The sequence below is a fragment of the Falco naumanni genome, chromosome W (assembly GCF_017639655.2).
Source record: "Falco naumanni isolate bFalNau1 chromosome W, bFalNau1.pat, whole genome shotgun sequence".
Classification (NCBI taxonomy): Eukaryota; Metazoa; Chordata; class Aves; order Falconiformes; family Falconidae; genus Falco; species Falco naumanni.
Window position 1 is genome coordinate 8,902,693 of NC_054079.1, and position 23,361 is coordinate 8,926,053.

At 36.5% G+C, this 23,361-nt stretch overlaps 1 protein-coding gene across 3 annotated transcripts in view; it reads right to left on the bottom strand.

Annotated features, from left to right (window-relative positions):
- The window catches only part of LOC121080603 (homer protein homolog 1-like), a 126,594-nt gene that overhangs the window by 74,094 nt on the left and 29,139 nt on the right, over positions 1–23,361 (bottom strand). For all 3 annotated transcript variants that reach the window (XM_040578741.1, XM_040578740.1, XM_040578739.1), the window contains exons 3-5: positions 16,986–17,117; positions 12,046–12,138; positions 4,417–4,559 (exon numbers count right to left, since the gene is read on the bottom strand). In XM_040578741.1, coding sequence (XP_040434675.1) covers positions 4,417–4,559; positions 12,046–12,138; positions 16,986–17,087 — 338 coding nt within the window. In that variant the 5' untranslated portion in view covers positions 17,088–17,117. The remainder of the gene's footprint in view (positions 1–4,416; positions 4,560–12,045; positions 12,139–16,985; positions 17,118–23,361) is intronic.

Below are 23,361 nucleotides of genomic sequence, written 5' to 3' on the forward strand. Positions count from 1 at the left end.
TAAAAGGTACAAGTCACAGTTGACAGAAAGTTGAAGACTTTCAAGATTTGTCCCAGAAGAATCCTCTTATTTTAAGTTTTGTTTCTGAAAGTTTTTTATCCCACAGTTTCATGAGGTGCCAAAAATGGAATAAAACTTGTTATAAACAAATGTATTCTCTTCAAAGGCAAAAGAGCAAGTTCACCAAACAGTTACCAAAAAGCCCCAAGCAGCAGTTGCAGAGTTCACCTGACACACTATTCAGCTGTAATATTTGAATTTTATTCTAAGGCTAAATAAGCTCAGTAGAGTATTTCTTTGGGCTCATTCAGACCATCAGGAACTAGATACTATGCACCAGTAGGATTAAAACTTACATTTAAAAAACAGGTACAGTCACACTGGAAATGGTTACAAATTTTTTAGCAACTTTATTCTCTCCAAACACCTTTTTATGGTCAACTTTTTTTAGATGGGAAAAAAAATTTAAATCACAATTTAAAGAATGTGGGAAATATTTTTTTAAAAATGAAGATGTCTGAGGAAACTAAGATAAATACACACTTTTTTATTCTTAATTATGTTAAATATTAGATTTTATTAACTAGCTTTTGTTAGAAAAAGCCTTCCTGGACTAGCCATTGTTCAGAAAATCAGACTTGATCAGAGTCTCAGCCAAGACTTTTAAAAATTCTAATGCCAGGCTTAGGTTACATTTTACTTTCATTTGTTTTGGCAACGTTTACTAATGAGAGCAATGCTCAGGCTATATTATAAGATTTGGGAGTTCCCAAGTTCATAATCCGACATTAACCATCATAGTTAGTTTTAAAAAAGCAAGAGGTTTAATTGCAAGATTTTATCTGTCTGTGCAAGGTTCATAACCATTTAATACCCTTATCTCTCAAGCAGTTGACTAGAGTCACACTGCTTGTGAACAGCATTAGGACTTTCCAGATAAGGATAAACTGAAGCAACTAGACTTTTATTCTATTATGTTCATAGGATATGAATAGGATTGTAGACATATACTGGAGAATGCTCATTTCAATACTTACAATTATTAACTGAAATAATAAAAAATTAAAGATCTAATAGCAAAACTCTGGTGACTTAAGTAATGCTTTTTTTCAGCTTTTTGGTATAAATGATTCAGAAAACAACTATAAATAACAAAGTAGTCTACACTTACTCTGCTGAAATAACACAGCCCGTAACTACCTATACTAAGACATACAAAGCACAGAGAAGAACGCTTGCAGAAGGGGACATATCTGGCCAGAGTGGATGTGTTACAACAAAATGAAAAGCATGTGCAGATTAAAAATTACAAGTAGTAAGATGTAGACTAAAGCATGACCTCCACACCTCTCATTTTGACCTTGTTAACTCCTTTCAGACCCATACAGACATGAAAACCTCTTCCCTGGATAAATGTCTTGACAACAACTTCCTTCAAAACTTTACCCCTGTCCTGTGCCACAGAGGTGCCTGCACTTGGCTAAGTTTGCCATCCCTCTTGGCAGCAACGCTGTTCCCACCTCACCAGCCATCCACACTGTGTGATGCTGTGGCACTTTGTCCTGCCCATGAAGCTCCAACCTTTGCCCCATGGTTACCTGGGCTCCTACCAGGTGGCTCCACATGTGCCTTTCCCTGTGCTCCAGCCTACACTCCTTTTGGACCTTCACAGGGTAAGTATGTACTGTCACACCAGAGCAGAATATAGCTTTCCTAATGGTGAAAGAAATGAACTTGTTACACTACTGATATTTCAGTGAAACATGGCCAGCCTCAGCAATTCTCATGTCCCCTATAGCTGAACTCATTGGAGGGAAGACCACACCATCTTTTCTTTTGAAAAGCACCTAGCAATTAATCAACAGCTCCAGAAGTAAAGGCAAATATGTAAAAAGCATTGCCATGCACAAGACAACTCTCACATGTCATTCCAGTGTTATCCTTCTCACCCAGAAGCACTAGCTAAACTTTAACTTTGCTGAAACACAGCAGGATGAGGCTCAACGATCAGCAGGAGTTACTAGGGCACAAAGGGAAAGGGTTCTGTGCAACAACTCCTCTCTATCACACACGGAGTGTCACCAATACACACAGCATCAAAAGGGCAGGGAACAAGGAGGACCACAATCCCTTTCTGTACTCCTGACACATGAAAAGGCCAGGGAGTCTCCAATGATCAGCATATAAGGTTTTGTTTAATTTAAAAAAAAAATAATCAGGGCAAACAGGCTTCCTGCAGAGAGCACCTTTCCAGCTAGCACAAGCAACTAGATATGTCTACCTGGTTGCCAATCTAATATTATGGAATGCCTCTACAAAAACGTGCCCATTTAACCATCACTAACACAATCCTGGAGACTTCACTTTCCATCTCTTTCATGCATGTGCTACATAGTGCCATTTTAGAGAGCCTTCATTACAGCTAACAATTAAATCCAATCAAAGTATCTGGTTTCCAAACTAAGTTCTGTCATCATCTTGAAAAACATAATGGTACCTGGGAAATAACTGGAATCTTTTGGAATATACATTTTTTAAAATGGCAGTTTCCCTCTGATTGAGACAGTGTTCCTTGACACTCACACACATACAAAAGGATACTTTTCTTTCTATACGAAAAAATTGTCAGAAAGTACCTAAAAGCATTTTCTGTCTGGGTTAAATAATAATATATAAATGTCCTCACTTGAGCTTTTTAGTATTTTTTTTTAAAAGTAAACTATATGAATCTTCACTTATTTATAATAAAAACCTTATCTAGTCCAAAATTCAATTAATTTCAAAGGATTTGAAAAATTTTGCATTTTCTTCAGTAATAGCTCACTAACAAACTTGAAGCTACTATTAGCAAGACACATGATTGTCATGAGAATCATCATGAGAAGTGACTCTCAAATGTAGAGTAATTGCTGGAAAATCAATTCTAGCTAGTGGTATTTAACAGGACAATAAACTAAACCCTGGCACTCACACTGCATACGTGAATTAGAAAATCATGTAGAAGTTTTGTAAACTCTATTCTACACCATCAAAAATTACAACTGGGTAGTTTCAAAAAATATTTTCAGTCATGGTCAATGCAGAGCTAAGTGTAGTTACTACATTGGTATACCAAAAAACATATTTACATGTGCAAAGCAAGAGGGAAGATCTTGAAGCTGTCATCTTTTTAAAAAAACAAACACTACTCCTCCATGAACTTTATCACAACTCCTTTTCACAAAAATATTGATAGAGAAATCCAACACACAAACAGTAAGTTTAAATGAACTCGTTACAGAACACTGATGTGCAACATTTGTAATACTCCTTCAACATGCACAGAGCTCTCTTACAAAGCACCATGTCTTCTAAAACATGTAATAGATGCACTGGTGACAAATGAAGTATAAAAATAAACACACTCACTCTGCTAAAAAAGTATAATTACTTTTTTCTCATTTGAAACTGCAAATTATTTTTCCAGATATGTTTAATAGTAATATTCTCTTACAAAAATGTCTTGAACAATTCCAATTCCATCTCTGCTCATACCAAATTATTCGCATGACATATCTGACATCCTAGTGTTCCCCAACCTTTGATCAAGGGCTCTTAAAACTCTATTTATAAACTGATTCAGACCATGTTTAAAAAAATAAATCTAATATTTCTAGCTTTGCTCTAATTTTATTAAATATTTAATCTACTCTCCATGGTCTCAGTATATAATGTGTTTTATTGAGTGTTCCATTTACAATAATTTCTAATAGGTGATATATACCCATCTTAACTCATTGTTTGTATCATTAAAAGTCCTAGTTTTCTTAAATAACAGAGTACAGTATTCCTAGTGCAATGAATTATAATTCAGTCTGAAGCAGAACTACACTTCTTTCATGTTTCAAAAAAAGTTGAAAATATTTTCAACTGCCAGAGAACTGTTCAATTAAAGGCTGCTTTAAATTTTATAATCTGTAAGTGTTGTAAGAGTCCCTTTTCTTCCAACAACTCATCAGTGAAAGGCTGACATCCAATCCTATCAGTCATTTAAAGAGAATGTGTGCAAAAATAATTTAATTGGAATATTCTAAGAAGCAGTTAACTTTACTAAGATCTCAAACATTGAAATAATGCTTCCTGTTAAAGGGACACCTGCACTAACCAGTCAGTGTTCAAGGGCTTGCTCTCAATCAGCTGATTAAACCATAAAATAACGCCCTCCGAAATCTTATTCAAAGAGATTTCCTCATGTATTTTTGTGAAAACAAAGATTATACTGCAAATCTGAAAGTCAAACTTAAAAAAAAACAAACAAAAAACCATGTAATTTAATTCTTAACTTTGCTAGGTGGAAGCCACAACATGGGAGAAGGTCCCTTTAACGAGAAAGGAGATAAGTATCACTTTATCAGGATGTGGGAATGGAATCTGTACCTATGGGTAAATGGCAATGTGTTCTGGGTTGATTCAGCCCTTGGTTCTGAGTTCTGCGTCACTTCCGGCATCACTCTCTCGTCATCTGTCCCATTAATACTTTCTGGTGTTAAAGGAGACTGAATATCCCCTCCAGCTGATTCCTTAAGTAAAACAAACAAATGACACATTAGAATTACCAAGTGACTTGCTTAGGAAGGCTATATATATATATAAGCACTAACATTAATTCTTAAATGAGATAAGAACTTTAGGCAGTATTAATGTAGAGGCTCACAGATTTCCAGCATCCCTCATAGTCATATTTCATCATGTGTATTTAATTTAGAAGTGTATTACCACAGGATTCACATTATCCTGCACAAAACACAACTGACCTATGATTTATTTGCAAGTATCCAGCCTCCTGCTTATTACAGACCTCAGCCAGCTACACAACGGGCAACTATTGACACCCAGGATTCTTATCTCTTACTTTATATTCTAACACAGTGAAACAATTCTGACATTTGTTTCAAAATCTAGCTTTCATTTTGTGTATTAACCAAAGTGAACAGTGGAAGAGCCATTGGTGATGCATTCACAGTTTCACCTATAAGCCATCTGTAAAAAAAAAACTTGCTCAGCACAGTCCTCTTAAAACTTTTGTACATGTTAGCCTGGCCTAGCTCATGGAATTATCTGGGAAGGAGAATACTCCAGTTATACCCAGAAAGCTACTACTATGCAACCGGACACCTGAAAAACTTATGGGCTGTCTTCCTAGCAGAAGGCACTGGTGCAGTTAATCAGCCTTCATCACACCAACATGTACATTTATGTTTTGGCCAACAAATGCTATTTTCCAATTTCTAGTCAATAAAAAGTACTTCCCTTTTAAAAAAAAAATACACTGTGTAGCCCACATCCTAAGTTAGAACATTATAGGTTTTTTAGTCCCTGTATTTGGTTTAATTTCAATATTTTCTTTCCTATTATATACTTTTTTAATGATTTTTGCAGGAGATGAGTTATATAAGCTTAAGTAGCTCATCTCTATTTTAAAATGTCTTAGTAGGGTTTTAGTAATCAAGCAGTAACATTTAACTCTAAGATAGAAGAGTTTCATGACTAGAGTTCAATGGATGTCACGGAAGGGTGTCTATACAGCAGAGGACTGGTTGAATTACAGTATTTCCAAAAGCTAAGCACCTCCTATGGCCACACAGCCTTTTATCAACTGCATGGGAAAGAGATAAAACTGCTATTTAATGTTATTACACTGAAGCACAAGCACAGCCTCTGGAAAGCCAGCAGCTCCTCTTCCCAGCTCTTTGTCATTGTGTAGAAAGCTGAAGAACAGCCATCTCAGAAGAAATTGCAAAGTATCTGAAGATGGTCATGATCTTACAAGATCAGGGTCTAATTTTGAGCCTCCACTTGTAGCCTTCAACTAGTTCACAAGAATAAAGCTTTTTGAAAGCCAATAATGAATCTGACTGTATATCTATAAGAAATCTTGCCCTTGACTTTGAGACTTAACCAGATGGGAAAACTCAGTTATTTTATAGAAAATAAGATCTGGCTGTCATCATCACCCTCCACAAAACACTGGTGTCGTTTAACCAAAAATATTGTCGTTCAACATGTTCGTTACACTTTATATTAAGCATTTGCAGCACAACAATTGTCAAAATTTTGCTTTTATTCTACTGTATTTCTCACATAGTCAGAGACGTATCTCACTACAACTTGAATTAGTGGGTAATATGCAGTTATATTAAAACATTTTAAGAATGACTTCAAGTTTATTATAATTAGCATTCATCAAGTTATACAATACATATACACAAGTGTCTCTATTCTGCATCTTCTTATTAAATTCCTACTGATTAAAAAGCAGAAAATAATTATCTTACACTGATTTATTACACAAATATTAAAGCTATTTATAATATAAGTGTAAACTATTTATTTTAGGAATGTAAATATGTAGATTGTTACCTACTTTCCAGAAGAATACTCTTATTTTATACTCAAAACTATTATCTCATGTGTTAATATTTTAGAAGTTAAAATTAAATCTTAATTTTTACAGAACAATTTTACTGAACTGAAACTAAATTAAAATTAAGTGTCAAAGGAGAGCAGAGTTGGCAAGATAAGCAGGCACATGAATTATTTTATACAAATGATGTGGTTCTGTCTATTATTATCCTCTGATTTGACAAACAGTTTCCACTGCCATTAAATGAAAGGTATTATGGACCCAAGAGTTTCTCTGTTATTTCCTCCTCTTCCCAAACTGCACTAGATGTTCTAAAAAACATATACCACAACCCACAAATCTGGCTTGCTTGTATCTTTAAGATAAAATTCCTGCAACAATATTATTAGATACATAAAGCCAGAGCTTTATTAAAATATTTTAAGTATGAATGCATAAAAATTATTTCAGCAGAAGAAAAACAAATGTGCAAGTTCCATCTAGGCTTATTTTTCAGTAAAGTACTTTCATAGACATCTAATTTGAATGAAATTCAAGTGACAAAAATTAATGCAGACAAACATCACAATCTATGTAATACCTAAAGGTTCACTCCCTGCAAATTCATGAGAGGCTGATCTGTATGTACAAGAGAAGCATCAGATTCTAGTATGTATTTCTTCCACCAATACAGGTTAATCAGTGTTCTCACACACTCACAACTATCTCTGCCTGGTAAATAATTTATTATGAAGCTGGCTATGAATAAAGTACCAAATACCAAAAAAACAAACCTTCATACACAGAACAAAACTAATCTTACAAATAATATATTCACATTTTATATTATTTAGAGAGAATAAAAGAATTCTAGAAACGTTTTTGTGAGACATTCATAAGTAATAAAGCTTTTACTCCGGATTATAGCTTCACACATATACTTCAAATTTTACATAGTTGGTCAGCTGAAAAAGATTTTCACCCCTCCCTCCTAGCTGGAAGAGCAGGTTAACTAAGACCCAACTGTGTAGACCCTATAAAGAAAACAACTGCTTAAATTGAAAGTCTTCCTGTAAACCAATGACATATTTTAAGGCCTGATTTTTCCCATGTCCCATTTCATGACAGCTACAAATAGATATTTCATACATTTGAGAAGAAAGGATTAATGGCTCTCCTATGGTATAAAACCATATATCATATATAGTTTTTTGGAGGATATTGAACTTCAAGTCACTCGCCAGTCCTGGATTTACATATGGACTGAGGATTAATATTTTTCAATGTGACAAGTGAATGTGAGAGTCTGCTGTTTAAGAGTTTTTCAGAGATCTGCACTGTCTAAAGGAGCCGTGGCCTTACTAATAAGTATCCAGGACTGGTGATGCCAAGCAGTATATAAAAATGACAGTTACCTACAATATACAAACCAAGCATAATAGAGGGGAAATCATCAAAAGATGCCTTAAATTTAAAAATCTTATAAACAAAATGCATGCACTCACAAAAGAGTCTCTAAAGTAAAACAAGCAGACTTCACAGCACAGATAAAGCCACCTTTTAACGGTGACTAAATATATAATAGAAGAAGGAATATGTGATTCTAAAACCATGAACAAACCAAATCAATTCCAGCTTCTTCTTTTATTAAGTATTATACTGTTTTCTCATTAAGTGTTCCATACACTTCCCTGACATCACTGTTCTTCATAGAGCTCTGTTCAGTACTGACTGGCAATAGCATAAGGCTGCCCACTACCGATTCAGATATCTTAAAGTCTTAAATACATCTTTCCAGTACAGAAATTCACACGATATCCCAGAAAGTAACTTTTTCCACAAGGATCGGAAGTAAATTGAGTACTTCCACAGAGAAAAAGCCAACAGATGATAAAACCATGATGATTTTGCCAAAACCAACCCCTTCATAGAAACATTTAGGTTGGAAAAGACCTTTAAGATCAAGTCCTTGCACTATAAAAATCTTGTGATACTAAAACTTTTCAGGCAATAGCTATTCCTAATATTATAGGAGGGTCTCAGAATCACAGAAGAAAGAGTTGGATTATTTTGATTTGATGATTTTAATTTACTCACCACACAATTTCAGAAATTAACAGACGTCTTCATATGAAATGACCAGGGTCACAAGAAATATCTGAAGACAGATTCTTGCTTAGAGAAAAAAAAAAAAGGCCTGAGGTTCAGACTCCAGTTCTCCAATTGGTTGTGAAAGGATTAAATTTAGTTGAACAAAGGAGGCTTTGGATGGCTGTAAAATAAGGGATGGGGGTAAGATAAGGGGGCACTCAGATAATCTTAGGGTAGACAACTGGGTCTTGAGAAACTGATACACAGGAACATAATGATAAGAAAGTTACAAGAGGGTGGCAACAATAGCCTCTTAGGATATGGTCTACTGATCCCAGAACTGAGTTTGCCCAGAAGGTCAGTCAGTGGGCACAGCGAAGAAGACTACAAGCCTTCATCTGAAGACCCAGACAACCACCCAAAGACCACCAGGGAAGATGACTGTGCATGTGGACCAGGCGTTTGCATATGTTAATGAGTCCCAGGAAATGTCATGTATATGTAAATAAGTTCTCAGAAATCTTGTGAATATGTATAACTTTATGGTGTATAGGCTCTGAAAGTTTGTCAGATTGTTGGAGCACTTATGGAGGAGCTATCCCCAGTGCTACCCCAGCGCTGCAATAAAGGATACCTTACTTAATAACAGTCTGCTGTTATTGAGTTTTATTATATCAGACTCCTTACCCAGCCGCACCTAGCTTCCCACTTTGGTGAGGTTAGAAAGCAAGGGGGGTTGGATGATGCTGAACTTTATATCAGCTGTAAGACTGCAGGGGTGAGGGTGAAAACCCCACAACCTACACTAATTGGTTCTGCACTTGAACCTAATTAATATTTGTTTAAAAAAGAAAAGAAGAAAAATAAAAGGGGGAAGAGGGGGAACACACAGTTTTCATCCTATTGATTCATGCTGTTCAGTGAACTCCCGATCAGTGTTGTACTTTCAGTGCATAGGCAAGCCTGTAACTGAATATAGACCACAGGTGACTTGTCACTGTAAGTTCCATGGGTTTATGACATGAGCAAAATAATGCATTTTTTAAAGCAGCACCAAGAGGTATGTAACACATTTTATGTACGTTTTTCATGTATATTTTCCAGTTTTGATATGCAGTAGCTTCCTACCTATTATTAATTTAATGCAGAATGATATCTGCAAGTCCAAGACAACAGAGGGATTGACGCTTGTAGCTAACTGAGCTACTGTTATAGAGCTGTCCTGGTTTCAGCTGGAAAGTTAACTTTCTTCTTAGTAGCTGGTACAGTGCTGTGTTTTGGCTCTGATGTGAGAACAATGTTATCACACTGATCTTTTTAGTTGCTGCTGGGTAATGTTTACACTAAATCAAGGAATTTTCAGTTCTTCAGGCCTAGCCAGCAAAAAGGCTGGAGGGGCACAAGAAACTGGGAGGGGACACAGCCAGGACAGCTGACCTGAACTAGCCAAAGAGGTATTCCATACCATGGGATGTCATGCTTGGTATATATACACCTAGGAGGTTGGCCGGAGCAAGCAGATCATTGCATAGGGACTGGCTGGGAATTGGTCAGTGGGTGGTGAGCAGTTGCATTGTGTTATCACGTGTTTCTTTCTTCCTTTCCCTCTGGATTTTATTCTTTCCTCCCCCCCCTTCACTATAACTGTTATTGTCATCACTGTTATTATTGTTTTTTCATTTTTATTCTATTTCAATTATTAAATTGTTCTTATCTCAACCCTCGAGTTTTACATTCCTTTCCAATTCTCCTCCCCATCCCTCTGGGTGAGGGGGAGTGAGCGAGTGGCTGCATGGTACTTAGTTACCAGGTAGGGTTAAACCACAAGAGCTCACTACTCACACACTACTTCCCAATGCCTTTCCTGTCAAAGCTTCCTAAAAAAGCCCGAGTCTTGACTGGCCACTGAAAAACTCTCTCCTTCCTCTTTTATTCCCCCTTTCTGCAAAGGATCACTATGCAAAAGGGAAAGAAGAGCTGTAAAATGATTGAGAAAGGCAACACTGGAATTACGTGCCTTGCAGCCACTTTTTGGCAGATGATCAAAATGACAGCAATTGCTCCTTCAAATGTCTCTAGGGTCCCACCTTCCCTCCCCACTACCAAGCACCTCTTTTCCCCCAGTCATAAATCTCTTCAAATAAGCCCCAGCACTACCGAAGCACTTCAGTCTGCAGTGAAGTCATTGCTTCTCATTCGCTCCAAACTCCCTTCTTTCTGGGGAACGAATGAAAAGCATTAAGTATGTGAAGACTATTATGCTGATGTGTCAGTACTTGCACTAACTATATCTTTTGGAATAATACGCTAACTTATCAGTTATAATACTGAAATACCTATTTCCATTATCTATGTATTTATTAATGGAAATTATGAGAAGTTTAGACAGTCAAGAAAACTAATTAAAAAAGACTGCCTTATTTTTTCTCCTATTACAGTAAAGCAAGCAGTTTCCCTTTAATAGCAAAAGCCAACCTAGCACTTGGGCAAAATGCCTACTGGGAAAACAACATGAGATTGGTTCATTGTGTATTCTTGTGGTTTCCACCGACTTCTCTTGGAAGGAAACCAGATGCAGCTTTCTGGTAGCAATAAACCTATCTGTACAGCATGCTGCAAACTGCCTGCTATCATTGTTCCATCAAAGATCAGGAGCATATTGCAGTGCAAAGCACTCAATAGATGCACTGATTCAATGAATGAAGATGCGCTCCCCAGAAAAAGAAAAGACTTAGCTGCATTAATCCTACTCAGCTCAAGAACCCCTGCTGTAGTTTTAAAGCTGCTTCATCCTCCAAGAGAAGGAATTAGTTTTGTCTTCACTAATGCTTAAAATAAAGCAAATAGCTACACACAGAGCCAGAAATAGTGGAGGGTAGGGGCATAAAAGCCTCATGAAATCTCTTTTTTCAAAGTAAATTCAAAGTATCCATTTTCAAATAAATAAATTTTAGGCATGACTAATGTAAATATGACTATATTAATTTATCTTCCTGTTAGGCCTATATTAACCCAGTTCATACTTTGAGATGTCTTTTATAACCTCTTCTTTTACAATATGGCTAACTGCAATAAAACCCCAGAACCCATGTGAATCTGTCATCTTCCTTCAACACGTTTCACAAGTGAATACTACAACAGTAGGAAATAAGTAAAAATAGTTTGCTGGTTTAACTTCAATTTATGTTGTAATGATTCTTATATAAAAGTCCTTTACAATGCATCGCCTGAAGTTTCATAGATACAATAAGAAAAAAACCCACAAAAGGTCTTTACTATAGATTTACTTACATAACTGCTCACCATCTTTACTCATAACATATTTTCTAGGGAAAACTCAAAGAAAGAGATGGGAATAAAAAAAAGGCCAATTTTATATTAAAACAAGCCCCTTTGACACTTCTGCAATGTATATTAAATGTATTCTTAGACTTATTTACACTTATAGCTGACTGCTGAGAGGATTCAGGGAAACTGTGAAATACCCTATTCATTTTTAATACGTTTGTATAAGATATGGTAAGTAGCACAGACTATGAAGTACTAGGCTTGAATCAGGCAATAAGACTCACTTGAGAGGGTGTACTTTTTAGCTCCATCTTTTCTTGGGATTTTTCCTTTGCTAGTCGTGCAGCTTCTTTGAATTCCTGAAATTTTTCCGCAAACTGAAGGTACATATGTTTAAAAAAAAAGGAAAAGAGAAAGAGTAGGTGTGAAGTAGTCATATTACATGCAGAACAGAATGCTGTACTTAATATTTTACAAAGTAAAATTCTGTCATTATAATTTTTTAATTTTTCTCCTTATTAGATACTCATATAAGAGAGTTTCACAGTGACATACCTTTCAGACATAGTGTACTCTGTTTATATGACAAGAAAATTATGATGCAACAAAGTTTAATTTGTTGCTGATAGTGTTAAAAAACCCACCTCATATACGGTTAATAATAGTGATAAGCTGCCTTGCACAGCTGTTTTCAGATTCAGGTTTTACTGTCTTCCTGACCATGAATGATCTGGTTCTGAAGCCTACTGTGGTCACTATTAGCCTAGAGCCTTCAATGGGCTTCATTCTGTCATGACTGAAACAATACTAATTTCTTCCCAAATTTTAACAGCATTTATAATTTCAGTAGCTAATTAAGAAAGCAGCAGTGGGAATACTGAGTCAAGTTCATTTATTGATTGTTCATTGACATCAATCAAGTTAAAGAACAACTTCATTGAAATAAACACTCATATATACTGAACACTAAATTCAAGAATTTCACATTAAACTGCCATATAAAGCTTGATTTCTGTGCTACACATACCTCTTCCAGAAAATAGCCAAAGCAGCAATTTAGAAATACATGCACCCTTAAACTTGATAGATTAAAACAATTTATTAAGAATAGGGCCTAGATTCTCTGGCTAGAGAAAAATTTAGCTTCATAGATCTCAGCTTGATACTACACTAATTGCTATAGTGGCCAAGCATTCGTTTTTGCTTGCTACTGCTTTTATACATGCTTTTATACAGAACATGATCTTATTATGATCATCTTAAGACTGAAATGATTCTGCATAAACATTGGAAACTTCACCAACAGCTTCTAAATCTCTCCAGCAGCAGTATACAAAGAAATTGTTTTGCACTGCATGTAATCAGAAGGGATGAAAGCTACCTTTGTGTGACACAATCTCCTCAACTATTTTCAGTCAGAACTTCGCTTGCTAACCAAGGCCTAAAAATCTTTATTGTCTTTAAACTACTTCTCCTGGTATGCTATTAGTATTTGAGGAAGTATCATTTCTCTCCACTGGTATCCTATATTTCAGCTGTCAGGTTATTTAAAAGCATGTTTCCTGAATATAGAAGGAGACAAAATATACCATCCTGAAACTCTAATTCAGCACCAAAAAAGGTCTCAGAACAGATAATAAAACTGGCAACAGATCACCAGATGATACTCATTTAAGAGCTGTAGATAGACCTCAAAATATGATGGATAACCTATTATTTAAATCAGCTTTAGGATAAGAGGATTGATAAGTGAGAAAACATGATGCTGAGGTTTAGAATGGGTGAAGACATACAAGGCAGTAAATATGATCTTCTGTATCACAGTAGCAGAAACTAATACATATATAAAATAAATAGACAGATAAGTAGATAACATTATAAGAAAAGATAACAAGGCTAATGTAGAGGAAATTTTCAAAAATTTACTAGAATTCCTTGAGGCAATCTCTTGATAAAATTCCTAAATAACAAAGATGAGATCTCATTGTATGAAAGGAAGAGTTCTCTGGAAGATTAATTTAAGGAAAAGATGGAAAAACTGTGGAAGGAGAGTCTACAAGAGGATCTCACAAGTACCTGTGACGGTCCTTTTGGCATTTAGCATACTCCTAAGTTATTAAGAATTAAGAATTTAAGAATTAAGAATTTGAATTAAGAACTAATTCAAAGGGATAAAACAGACAGCAATCCTGACAAGGAATATTTCTTCCCATACAGCAGGATACTATCACAAGCACAGATTTATATTCTGGTTGAGAAATTAGCCTCAGTTTTCCCTGAATATCATACGACATTCTGTTCCTACTACTACAGCAGCAAGGGGGACTGTGCTAGGATATCCTGATTCTGTGAAAGGAATATTCTTCAACATAGGAATCATCTTTTAGGTATCACTGACTTCGACCTGACTCCTGATGGAACAATCTTGAGGTGTATTTGTGGTCTTACATATTGAGAAAAGGTCTAATGAAAATAAACAAATGTTCAATTAATTTTCTTCTATACTGTTTGCATGTGAGGTTGATTAGAGTGCCTTTATTCTTACACCAGATAGTCTCGCTCTACTAATTCTCACAGTAACAATAATCATCCAGAAAGAGGTTACTGATGTTTCACTCTACCCTAGTAATCAGTTTAGGAGGACAAAGACACATGAACCAAAAACGAATAGTCCAAAAGTCAAACACTTGATATATGCTTTGGAAATCATCTGCTTGTTTAGAGTGACATAGCTAAGCAGACAATAATCTGAAATCAGTTTATTAGAAGGCATGACTTTTATTATCTCTGCTCTAATTGTTTTGCTTCATTAACCTGTTGATATCAGTCACAGACTAGACTAACTTTTCTGTGGTTTCAGGCTTTCTTTTGCTCCCTGGAACTTAAAATATTTCATTGGGGCCCAGAGACACTACTGCAAAACAAATTACATACAACAGGGGTGTTCACTTTGATAAACCAAGTACAGAAAAGAAGTTCCAGAATCAATTTTTAAGGCAACTTCTAGAAGCATTCTGTTTCTGAACAAATCCATTAATACAGTTTATTTGATAGCACTATTACTAATATCTAGTAGTACCTTGAGCCCTAAATTAGATTTCATGTCCTACAGTGCTAGGTGTACCAAAGAGTGGTCTGGTAATCTTGACTATAGTGCCAGTGCACAGAAGTGGGAATTAGTAATCTGAACAGAGACACAAGACAAGAAAGAGAAGATAGATCTGATTTCTCTGAAGCTACACAGCAGATCCAGGGTTTCTAATTCAGGTTTTCTGATTCCCAGACCGATATATCTACCAACTCCAGTGACTGAATAGACTGTAATCTAAACACAAGTTTCTTTTCCCTCCATCAAAGATGTTTGCTAAATTTACAATAACACAAAAAGTTTCACCTTTATGAATTTTAGTAGCAATGATCATCAATTTTAATTCACATGAAAATCACAATTTGATAATTAAGATATAATACAAGGGAAACAGTTTGCTGAAAAGGTCCTGAAGATTCATCACTATAAACTTCTGAAAAGGTCTGTGACTTGGCATTTTTCTCAACAGATCTGTGTATTCTTCATAAATCACAGTAATCTGAGTAATTGCTAATCAAACGTACTTGAGACAAAAATATCTACTGTAACTTTTTTCAACAGTAATATAAAATTGTAAGCCAAAGGCATGCTGAAAACTCAGACATCAGTTTGAGGTCAATGAAAGAATAGGATAGAAACAACTATAATTAATAAGGAAGTAAGTATCACTTGGGGAGAGCAAGGAAAGAGTGAAGGGAAGGACAGATGAAAAAAATCAAAATATTTTCACTGGCAAGGACAACCCAGTGTTGAAAGGCAGGCAAACACAGGCTATGCATGACTAAAGCATGATACTTTGCCTCCAAAGAAGCATTCCATGATTAAGGAAAACAAGCTAATATATGAGAAGTAAACTAAATTAGGATTTATGCTAAATCCTTTGAAATATTAACAAAAGTTATTACCGTGTTGGTAAGCAAGTGCCTCTAGGACATACACACCAATTTAAATAAATGACAAAGTTTCTAAGTTCACTGAAGCAATGACACATGCATATATTCAATATTAATATCACTCAGAATTTCCTGGGCTTGTGTTGCTTTGTAGAAATGAAAACTATTGGATTATGAAAGGAAGAAATCTTACAAGCAGATGTACTGGTTCTTTTTTTAATGGTTTTCTGACAGGGTCATGCTTATCCTTGGATAGTGATGAATACTTTCTCAAAAGGGCCAGTATAATTTTTTTTATTTAGGTTTTTTTTATAACAAGCCAACCATCATTCCTTACTCAAACATTCATTATACATTTTTTATTGCATTTGGGTTTCCAGATAGTTTGTATATTTCAAAGATAAAAATTATCTGCTTAAATGTAGAAACATGTTTTTAAACTGAAAATAGAATTCCTCATCTGGAGAAAAACAACATTGGCTTTTACAGGTTCCTGGACTCATCTACCAGAGTAGTATCAATAACAGTAGGAATTGTAAAAAGGGTGCTTACAGGAACCATACCATCACTTTGAGAAAAAGGAGTGAGTTACTGCTTTCCTTGGATTAAGGTGGACTTCCCTCCTGTACAAGTTGACCAGAAAAAAAAACTCATAGGGCACTTAGTTTCTTTAGTAATAATTTCAACTTTTGTATTCCAACAAGAAAACGTAGTTTTCTTTTACATTGAATATATTTCCCACTAGCTTTACTTTAAGCCTGCACATGTTGAAATATCTGTAATTTGATGAAGAAAACACAGCAGAAAAGTGAATGTGGCTTAAAAGACAAAAATGCATCTGAAGACTACCAATAATATTTTTTTAGGACATCTAAACACAGAAGAAACACTACATAGTCTACTCCTTTAAATTCTATCATGAAAAACTGCAACAGAAGAACAACTTTAAAGAAGAGAAACTTAACAAAGCTTAACAAGTGAATACCTAGAAGGTGTGAACAGCATACACTGTGATAGTTTAAATCTCCCTCCTTTCCTCAACTAGTTAAAAGAAAATTCATAGGCAACAAAGTGTTGTAACAATATTGTTTTGTCTTTTTACATTATAAGGATGGATACAGAACATTTTTTGTAAACTATTTTTAAATAACAGTAGTGAGCACTGAATCAAGATACAACCAACAGGAATCAAATACTCTTAAGCTGCTTGACTGGCTGAATAGCTGTCACTGGTCATACTTACTTTTGAAAGGTGATGTTCAGATGAAAATCCCAAGCCATAGACTGTATTTGCCCTGCTGTCGGCCCATTGGCCAAACTTCTGGGATGTTTTAGTAAATGTCATGTTGGGGGTGATAGTGCTATTTATTATTGCCTGAAAAAAAAGTATAGTTGTAAAAAAGGTGTTCTGTGGTTTTGATTTTTTTTAAAACAACTACTTGATAATTGAAAATGCCAATATTATAGACAAGTATCTGTGTACATTGAATGAGACAAACTTGCAACTAGGGAACAGTTTTCTTCTAATTCAATCACAGCTAAAATTACGAAAGCATATATTGGTATACATGCTTTTAAAGGAGCAAAAGGGTGGGGGGCGCCTGTTTGCAATTGCAATGAGTCATTTAATAGTTAGCAAGTCTAAAAAAAAGTCCTTTAAAACATCCACATAGGTTAATGAGATCAGAATAGAAGAACAAGCAAAGTCTTTTTTTGTCTCACAAGTATATTTCTTTGTCCCCTAAAGCAAAGCCTCTCAAGATCCACTGTAAGACCCACAGTTGCATTCCCCCTGTTGCATATGCAATCCTCACTGGAAAATATGCAATAAAACAAGAAGCACAATTTATTTTTAAGTTTCTGTATTGCAAGTATCTGGTTTTCCTTTATACACACACATAAACATGACTAACAGTGACAGGGTCATACATCAACTACAGAAGAAGAGCTACACTTAGATTTTTTCTCTAGTTCTTGTTACATACAGGATGGAAGAAGCACATCTCCCTGCATACAACTTCTGCTAATGTAAACAAAAAACTACAACTATATAGTGGTTCCACTAAAACCAACTAAAGTTTTAACATGGATTTCAACAATATTTTCATCACATAAAAGTTTGTCTAACATATTCTAAAACTGTGATGTGGAACTGTCTAATTGACTTAAAGTATGTCAGGATAAAGCCTTACAATGACACAAATGGTTTCCATTTAACTAAAAATTAATGGTTATTACAGTTTATAATCAGCCAATGCGAACAAAAAAGACTAGCCATAAAACCAGATATGTGTATTAGAAGTAAAATGCAGGCATGCTTTCTCATCTGTCTGGTGCTACTAAGAGTTTCAGCCATATTTATTAAATAATTCACAGCCTTTTTCATAAAACACTGGTTAGTAGGTGCTTTGTAATACCCATGTGAAAGAGTATGTCCATAAAACTTCCCAAAAAATAGCATACACTGTGAGCAGAACAGCTCGGGAAGAATCTTTCTTACATACCAGTTATTGTGCTCCAAAGGTTATTGTCAATATGAGTCCTACTGTCTCACACTAGAGTTGGGAATCTTGAACATCATTGTGCACGTGCTTTGTTCTGCTCCCATGAAACCATAATCCCTGCCTTACCCCCAGCAGTTTAAAGCCAGTGATTACTGTAGAGTCCTAGAGCAGCAACAAAATTCACAGGGTCCAAACCAACTTCTCTGTTGGAGTAAAGAAATCTTAATATTATTCTTTGAGTAGCAGGAACTAAACTGATGCACAGAGAATAACAATATTTTCTCAGAATGATGACAGTGAGAAACTTCAACATCAGAAAGACCAAGTACTGCTCTCCCAAGCCTGAGATCTTCTAGAAGTCAAATCCAGCCTATACTACTTGTGTGAGATGGCCTTCTGGATGGATATTAAAGTGAGTAGTTATGGAGTTTACTTAGCTAGCATCCTTTGCTTCTGCTGAGGTTTAGGTAGCCCTGGAGCACAGATACCACCATCATCAAATTTTCTCTGAATTCTACAGGGTAAGCCTGAAAAATTTACAGCTGAAAAGCCAGCTAAGCCCACAAACAGCTTCCATGTGTATATGCTGATTCTCAGATGAAGTGGGAGAGAGGAGTATTGCAAGAAAGTTCAGAAGAACACATTGTATTGCAACATGTGGAAAGGCAAACAAATATACAGCACCACAGATGAATTTAACAAAACTGGCATCTTCTGCAGTGGCTTTGGCAGCTCCATTATGCTCACATTAAATTGGAAGAGCAAATCTGGATGTAACTGAGGATATCAAACAGGCAGTTCTCTCCGATAACTTTTACCTCAAAATGAAAGTTTTGGCTACCACTGTGAACAACTTCTGGAAAACTTTGGAATGCCTGAAAGCTTACATTTGAATCAACAAGCCTCATTGAATCAACAAGCCTTATCAGGTCAAGGACAAGATCTGTTGTGTGACTAGAGACTGGAAAACCATCTCCAGCATTAATTGTCCATAAAACTTCTCCTCAGATTTTCATATAGGAGAAGCTGGTCAGTGAAGTCACTGGTAATTCAGTCATCCTCCTTTCTTTAGGCATATGGTTGAGGGCCCAAATAGAGCCAGCAGGCTTGTACTTGCACCAAGGCCTCCAACTGACCTCATGAGAAACAGCTGTCCATGCCATGTAGGACAGAAGAGATAACATGAGACAGTGGAGGTGGACTTCTTAGAAATGAGGTGTTCTGGAGCTCTGTTTTTCTTGTATGCTTCTTGTCTTCTTGTGTACTGTTAGTGCTTAGAAGCCCTCCTTTTGAAATAACTTGGTGGAAGCCCAGAACAGAGCTGTGCAAGTTCACTTAATGCTCAATCTCTCTTGGTGCAGAAGCCATCAACAGTAACATGTTTGAAATTAATTATCCTGGGGAAAGTGTAGAAAAGAGTCTTCCTCCCAACCCAAGCTCTAGCTATGTTGTCTCCTTGCTTAAGCCCTAGTTCCATCCATTGCTTGATTAATTTGAACTTGTATCACAGTTGAACATGCAGGTAATTTTGTGACAGATGTAACTTCCTCAGTGCAGAAGAGGACTCTGAGGACAGGGACTTTTGACCTCCAAGCAACAGGCAGATTTAAAGCCTGCAGGACTGCCATTTGCTGCAGTGACAGTGGCATATCTGGTTGCAAATTAACCCAGCATAAAACCTTGGAGAAACCAACCAGTTTTCAGCTGAGACTGCTCACTGCTTCAGCTGACCACGTGGGCTGGCTGCACAAGACAGAACACAGAACAGGTTGCCTGGACCAATTGTTCACCCAAGATATCATGGACTTGTCTAACTGTATGCTGGACATTTTGTCCAGAAGGATACTGTGAGAGACAGTATCAAAAGCTTTGCTAAAATAATAAAAAACAAAAAAAAAACCAAAACAAAATGAAACACAGTACATCTACTGTCTTCCTTTGGCCAACTAGATGGGTGGCCTTGTCATAAAAGGAAATTAAGTCACTGAAGCAGGACTTTCCCCTCATGAACCCATGTTGGCTGTGACCAATGGCTGCATTGTCTCTCAAGTGTTTTTCAATAACTCCCAGAATAACTTTCTCCATAATTTTACCAGGCACTGAAGTGAGACGGACAGGCCTATAATTGCCAGGGTCTTCCTTCTTATCCTTCTTGAAAATTGGGGCAACATTTGCCATCTTCCAGTCAACTGGGACCTCTCAAGACACTTAAGACCATTGAAAAATAATGGAGAGAGGTCCTGCAATAACATCAGCCAGCTCTTTCAAGTACCCTGAGATGAATCCCATCAGGCCCCGTAGACTTATGTGCATCCGGCTGGAGCAACAAGTCTCAAACAAGTTCAGAGTCAGCTGGGACTTTATCATCCCCCTACTCATGGTCTTCCAACACAGGGCTCCAGGGGTCCCAGGGCCCACCATCAGTGTTAAAGACAGAGGAAAAGAAGGCATTAAATATTTCTGCTTAGTCTACGTCCCCGTTTCTGATGTGACCGACCTCATCAAGCAGCGGACCAATGTTATCCCTGATCCTCCTTTTGCTGTTAATATATTTTTAAAAAGCCTTTTTTTTTGCCCTTTACAGTACTGGCCAGCTTGAACTCTAATCAAGCTTTGGCCACACAAATTTTCTCCCTACAGTGGCAATCAGTATCTCTGTAGTCCTCCTGTGCCACCTGTCCTTGCTTCCAATCTCCATACATTTTCCTTTTCCACCTAAATTTTACAAGATCCCTGCTCAGCCAAGCCAGCCTGTTGCCCCGTTTGCTTGATTTCCAACACTTTGGAATTGCCTGCTCCTGCACTCTTAAAAAGTGACCAGCATTCATGGACCCCAATACCTTCAAAAGCAAATTCCCAGGGGACCTTATTAACTAGTTCCTTCAGCAGCCCAAAGTCTGCTCTCCCCATATCCAGGGTCCAAGTTTTGCTGGCACTTTTTCTCCTATTGCCAACGATTTGAAACTCAACTACTTTGTGGTCACTGTGACAAAGACAGCCACCAATCACTTCGCCTAAGTGTCCCTCTCTGTTTACAAACAAGACCTGTGCTTATAGGCCTTACTTAAAACCTATATTAGCATTAAACAGATTATCATTTTAATTTCTGACTAGTTTATTTTATAAGTCGTTAAAATATAAAGATCATCTATTGCAATAACACTGATGGGAGACTTGACTCAGAAATAATATATATTAAGGCTCATAGAACCTACAGACTGGAAAACCACTCTTTTCCAGTCTTCTCTTGGGTTAGATGAGCACAAATTATTGGGGTTTTTCCCAGTCTTGCATTTGTGAAAACATTATCAGAGAGTTAACTAGTACTGCAGGAACCACACTACTTAATCTCCTTTCTTTTCTCAGTGACTGCCAGAGATTGAATGGAAAAGACAGCAAGATACTGGGAATAATCTTAGTGTCTATCTGCAATGTTACTGGATAAATAACGGAGGCTTCCTTCTATCACCTAGGAGAAAGAAGTACTAAAACACATTTTCCAAGGAGATATGAAGTGACTACATAATTAATGAGAACTGAAAGCCTTAGCAACAACTGCTCAACGATGTCATGTCATATTGCATAAGAGATTTCATTTTTCAGGTTTTCTCTTGATTCCTAGAGCAGTAGGAGAAAAAGGTTGCATAAAAGATATTTACTCAAGATGTCATAGAAACCAGCCTCAAGTTCTATCTGATTATTTGCATCAGGCTTTCCTTGACATGGGTGATAGGGATACAAATACTGTATGTGACTATAAAATATGGCCTGTACAGTGAACAACTTATGGCCATAGAACATTTTCTGAAGTCAAGTTAGAGGGAGATGCATCATTTCTTGTGCCAGGTATTGTAAGACAAGACAGTAGCTTCAGAAAGCATTACACAACGTAGAAAGAATAAGCAGAACTTGTTTCTATAGGACCTCTCAGCTGAATCTGGCTCATAGACCCTTTGATATAGAATAAGGTGGAAAAAAAAACCACTCTCTCACAATAGATGAAAGATCTCCACAAACAAATTCAAGTGGGAATCTGCGATGTATAGTAACATCTCTCAGAGGTGAGTGAAGATCACATCTTAAAAATTACCTTTTGTTTTCAAGAATAAAGATTTAATGATGTTCAGACAATCAGTAGAAAATTTTTATCCAGGAATCCTACTGGAACTTACTCACCTAAAGAGGGGGAAGGGTGCAGGGCAGAAATGGATTATCACTCAAATTTCAAGTGTATCTATCTCTCTGGTGGGTCAACCCTGGCTGGACACCAGGCTCTATCATTCCCCTCCTCAGCTGGACAAGAGAGAAAAATATAACAAAAGGCTCACGGGTCAATATAAGGACAGGGAGAGATCACTCACCAATTACCATCACAGGCAAAACAGACTTGACTTGGGGAAATTAGTTTCATTTATTACCAAATTGTTGTCCCATAGGCAAGTTCATTACCCAATATGCAGCACCAATTCACACACCGAGTGGAGGCATTTCTATCCCTTTATTCTAGTTTGTGCAAAGTAGGGAGCTAGGTGGTAACCCACAAATGCCTAGCTTCTCGACTGTCAAAACTTTACACTATTTACACAGTTCAGCAAAGACATCAGCCTTCACTGGTTACAAGTTACATATTTCTCTCATTATTTAATACTCAGCTCCCTATTTGTTAAGCAATCCTCTTGCTTCTTATGTATTAGTCCACATGCTCAGTCTCTACTTCTCTTTGGGTTAGGGGGTTTCTTGAGTCGGTGGTCAATGAGTCAGTGGTCATGATCTCCCCCTGCCAGAATTACATTTCCCCTAGTTAGTGTTTAGTTTTGCTGAGCTCATTTCTTGTGGTAAATTTCCAGTCAGCTCATTCATCATGCGTGGTACTTCCTTCTTGAAGCTCCTTTAAACAAAGGATTTGTCAGTGTTTAACGAAGCACTTAGCAGGGCATTCAAAAATGCTAGTAACCTGAATTAACCATTAACAACTCATTTGTTCTAATTGTTTTAAAGTCAAACTTCTAACAAAACATTTAATTCCCTTATTCATTTCACATCAAAATCAGAGTAATGAGAAATAAAGCCTAAATCTTAAAACACCATCCTCCCACCTCTTCCTTCTTCTCAGAC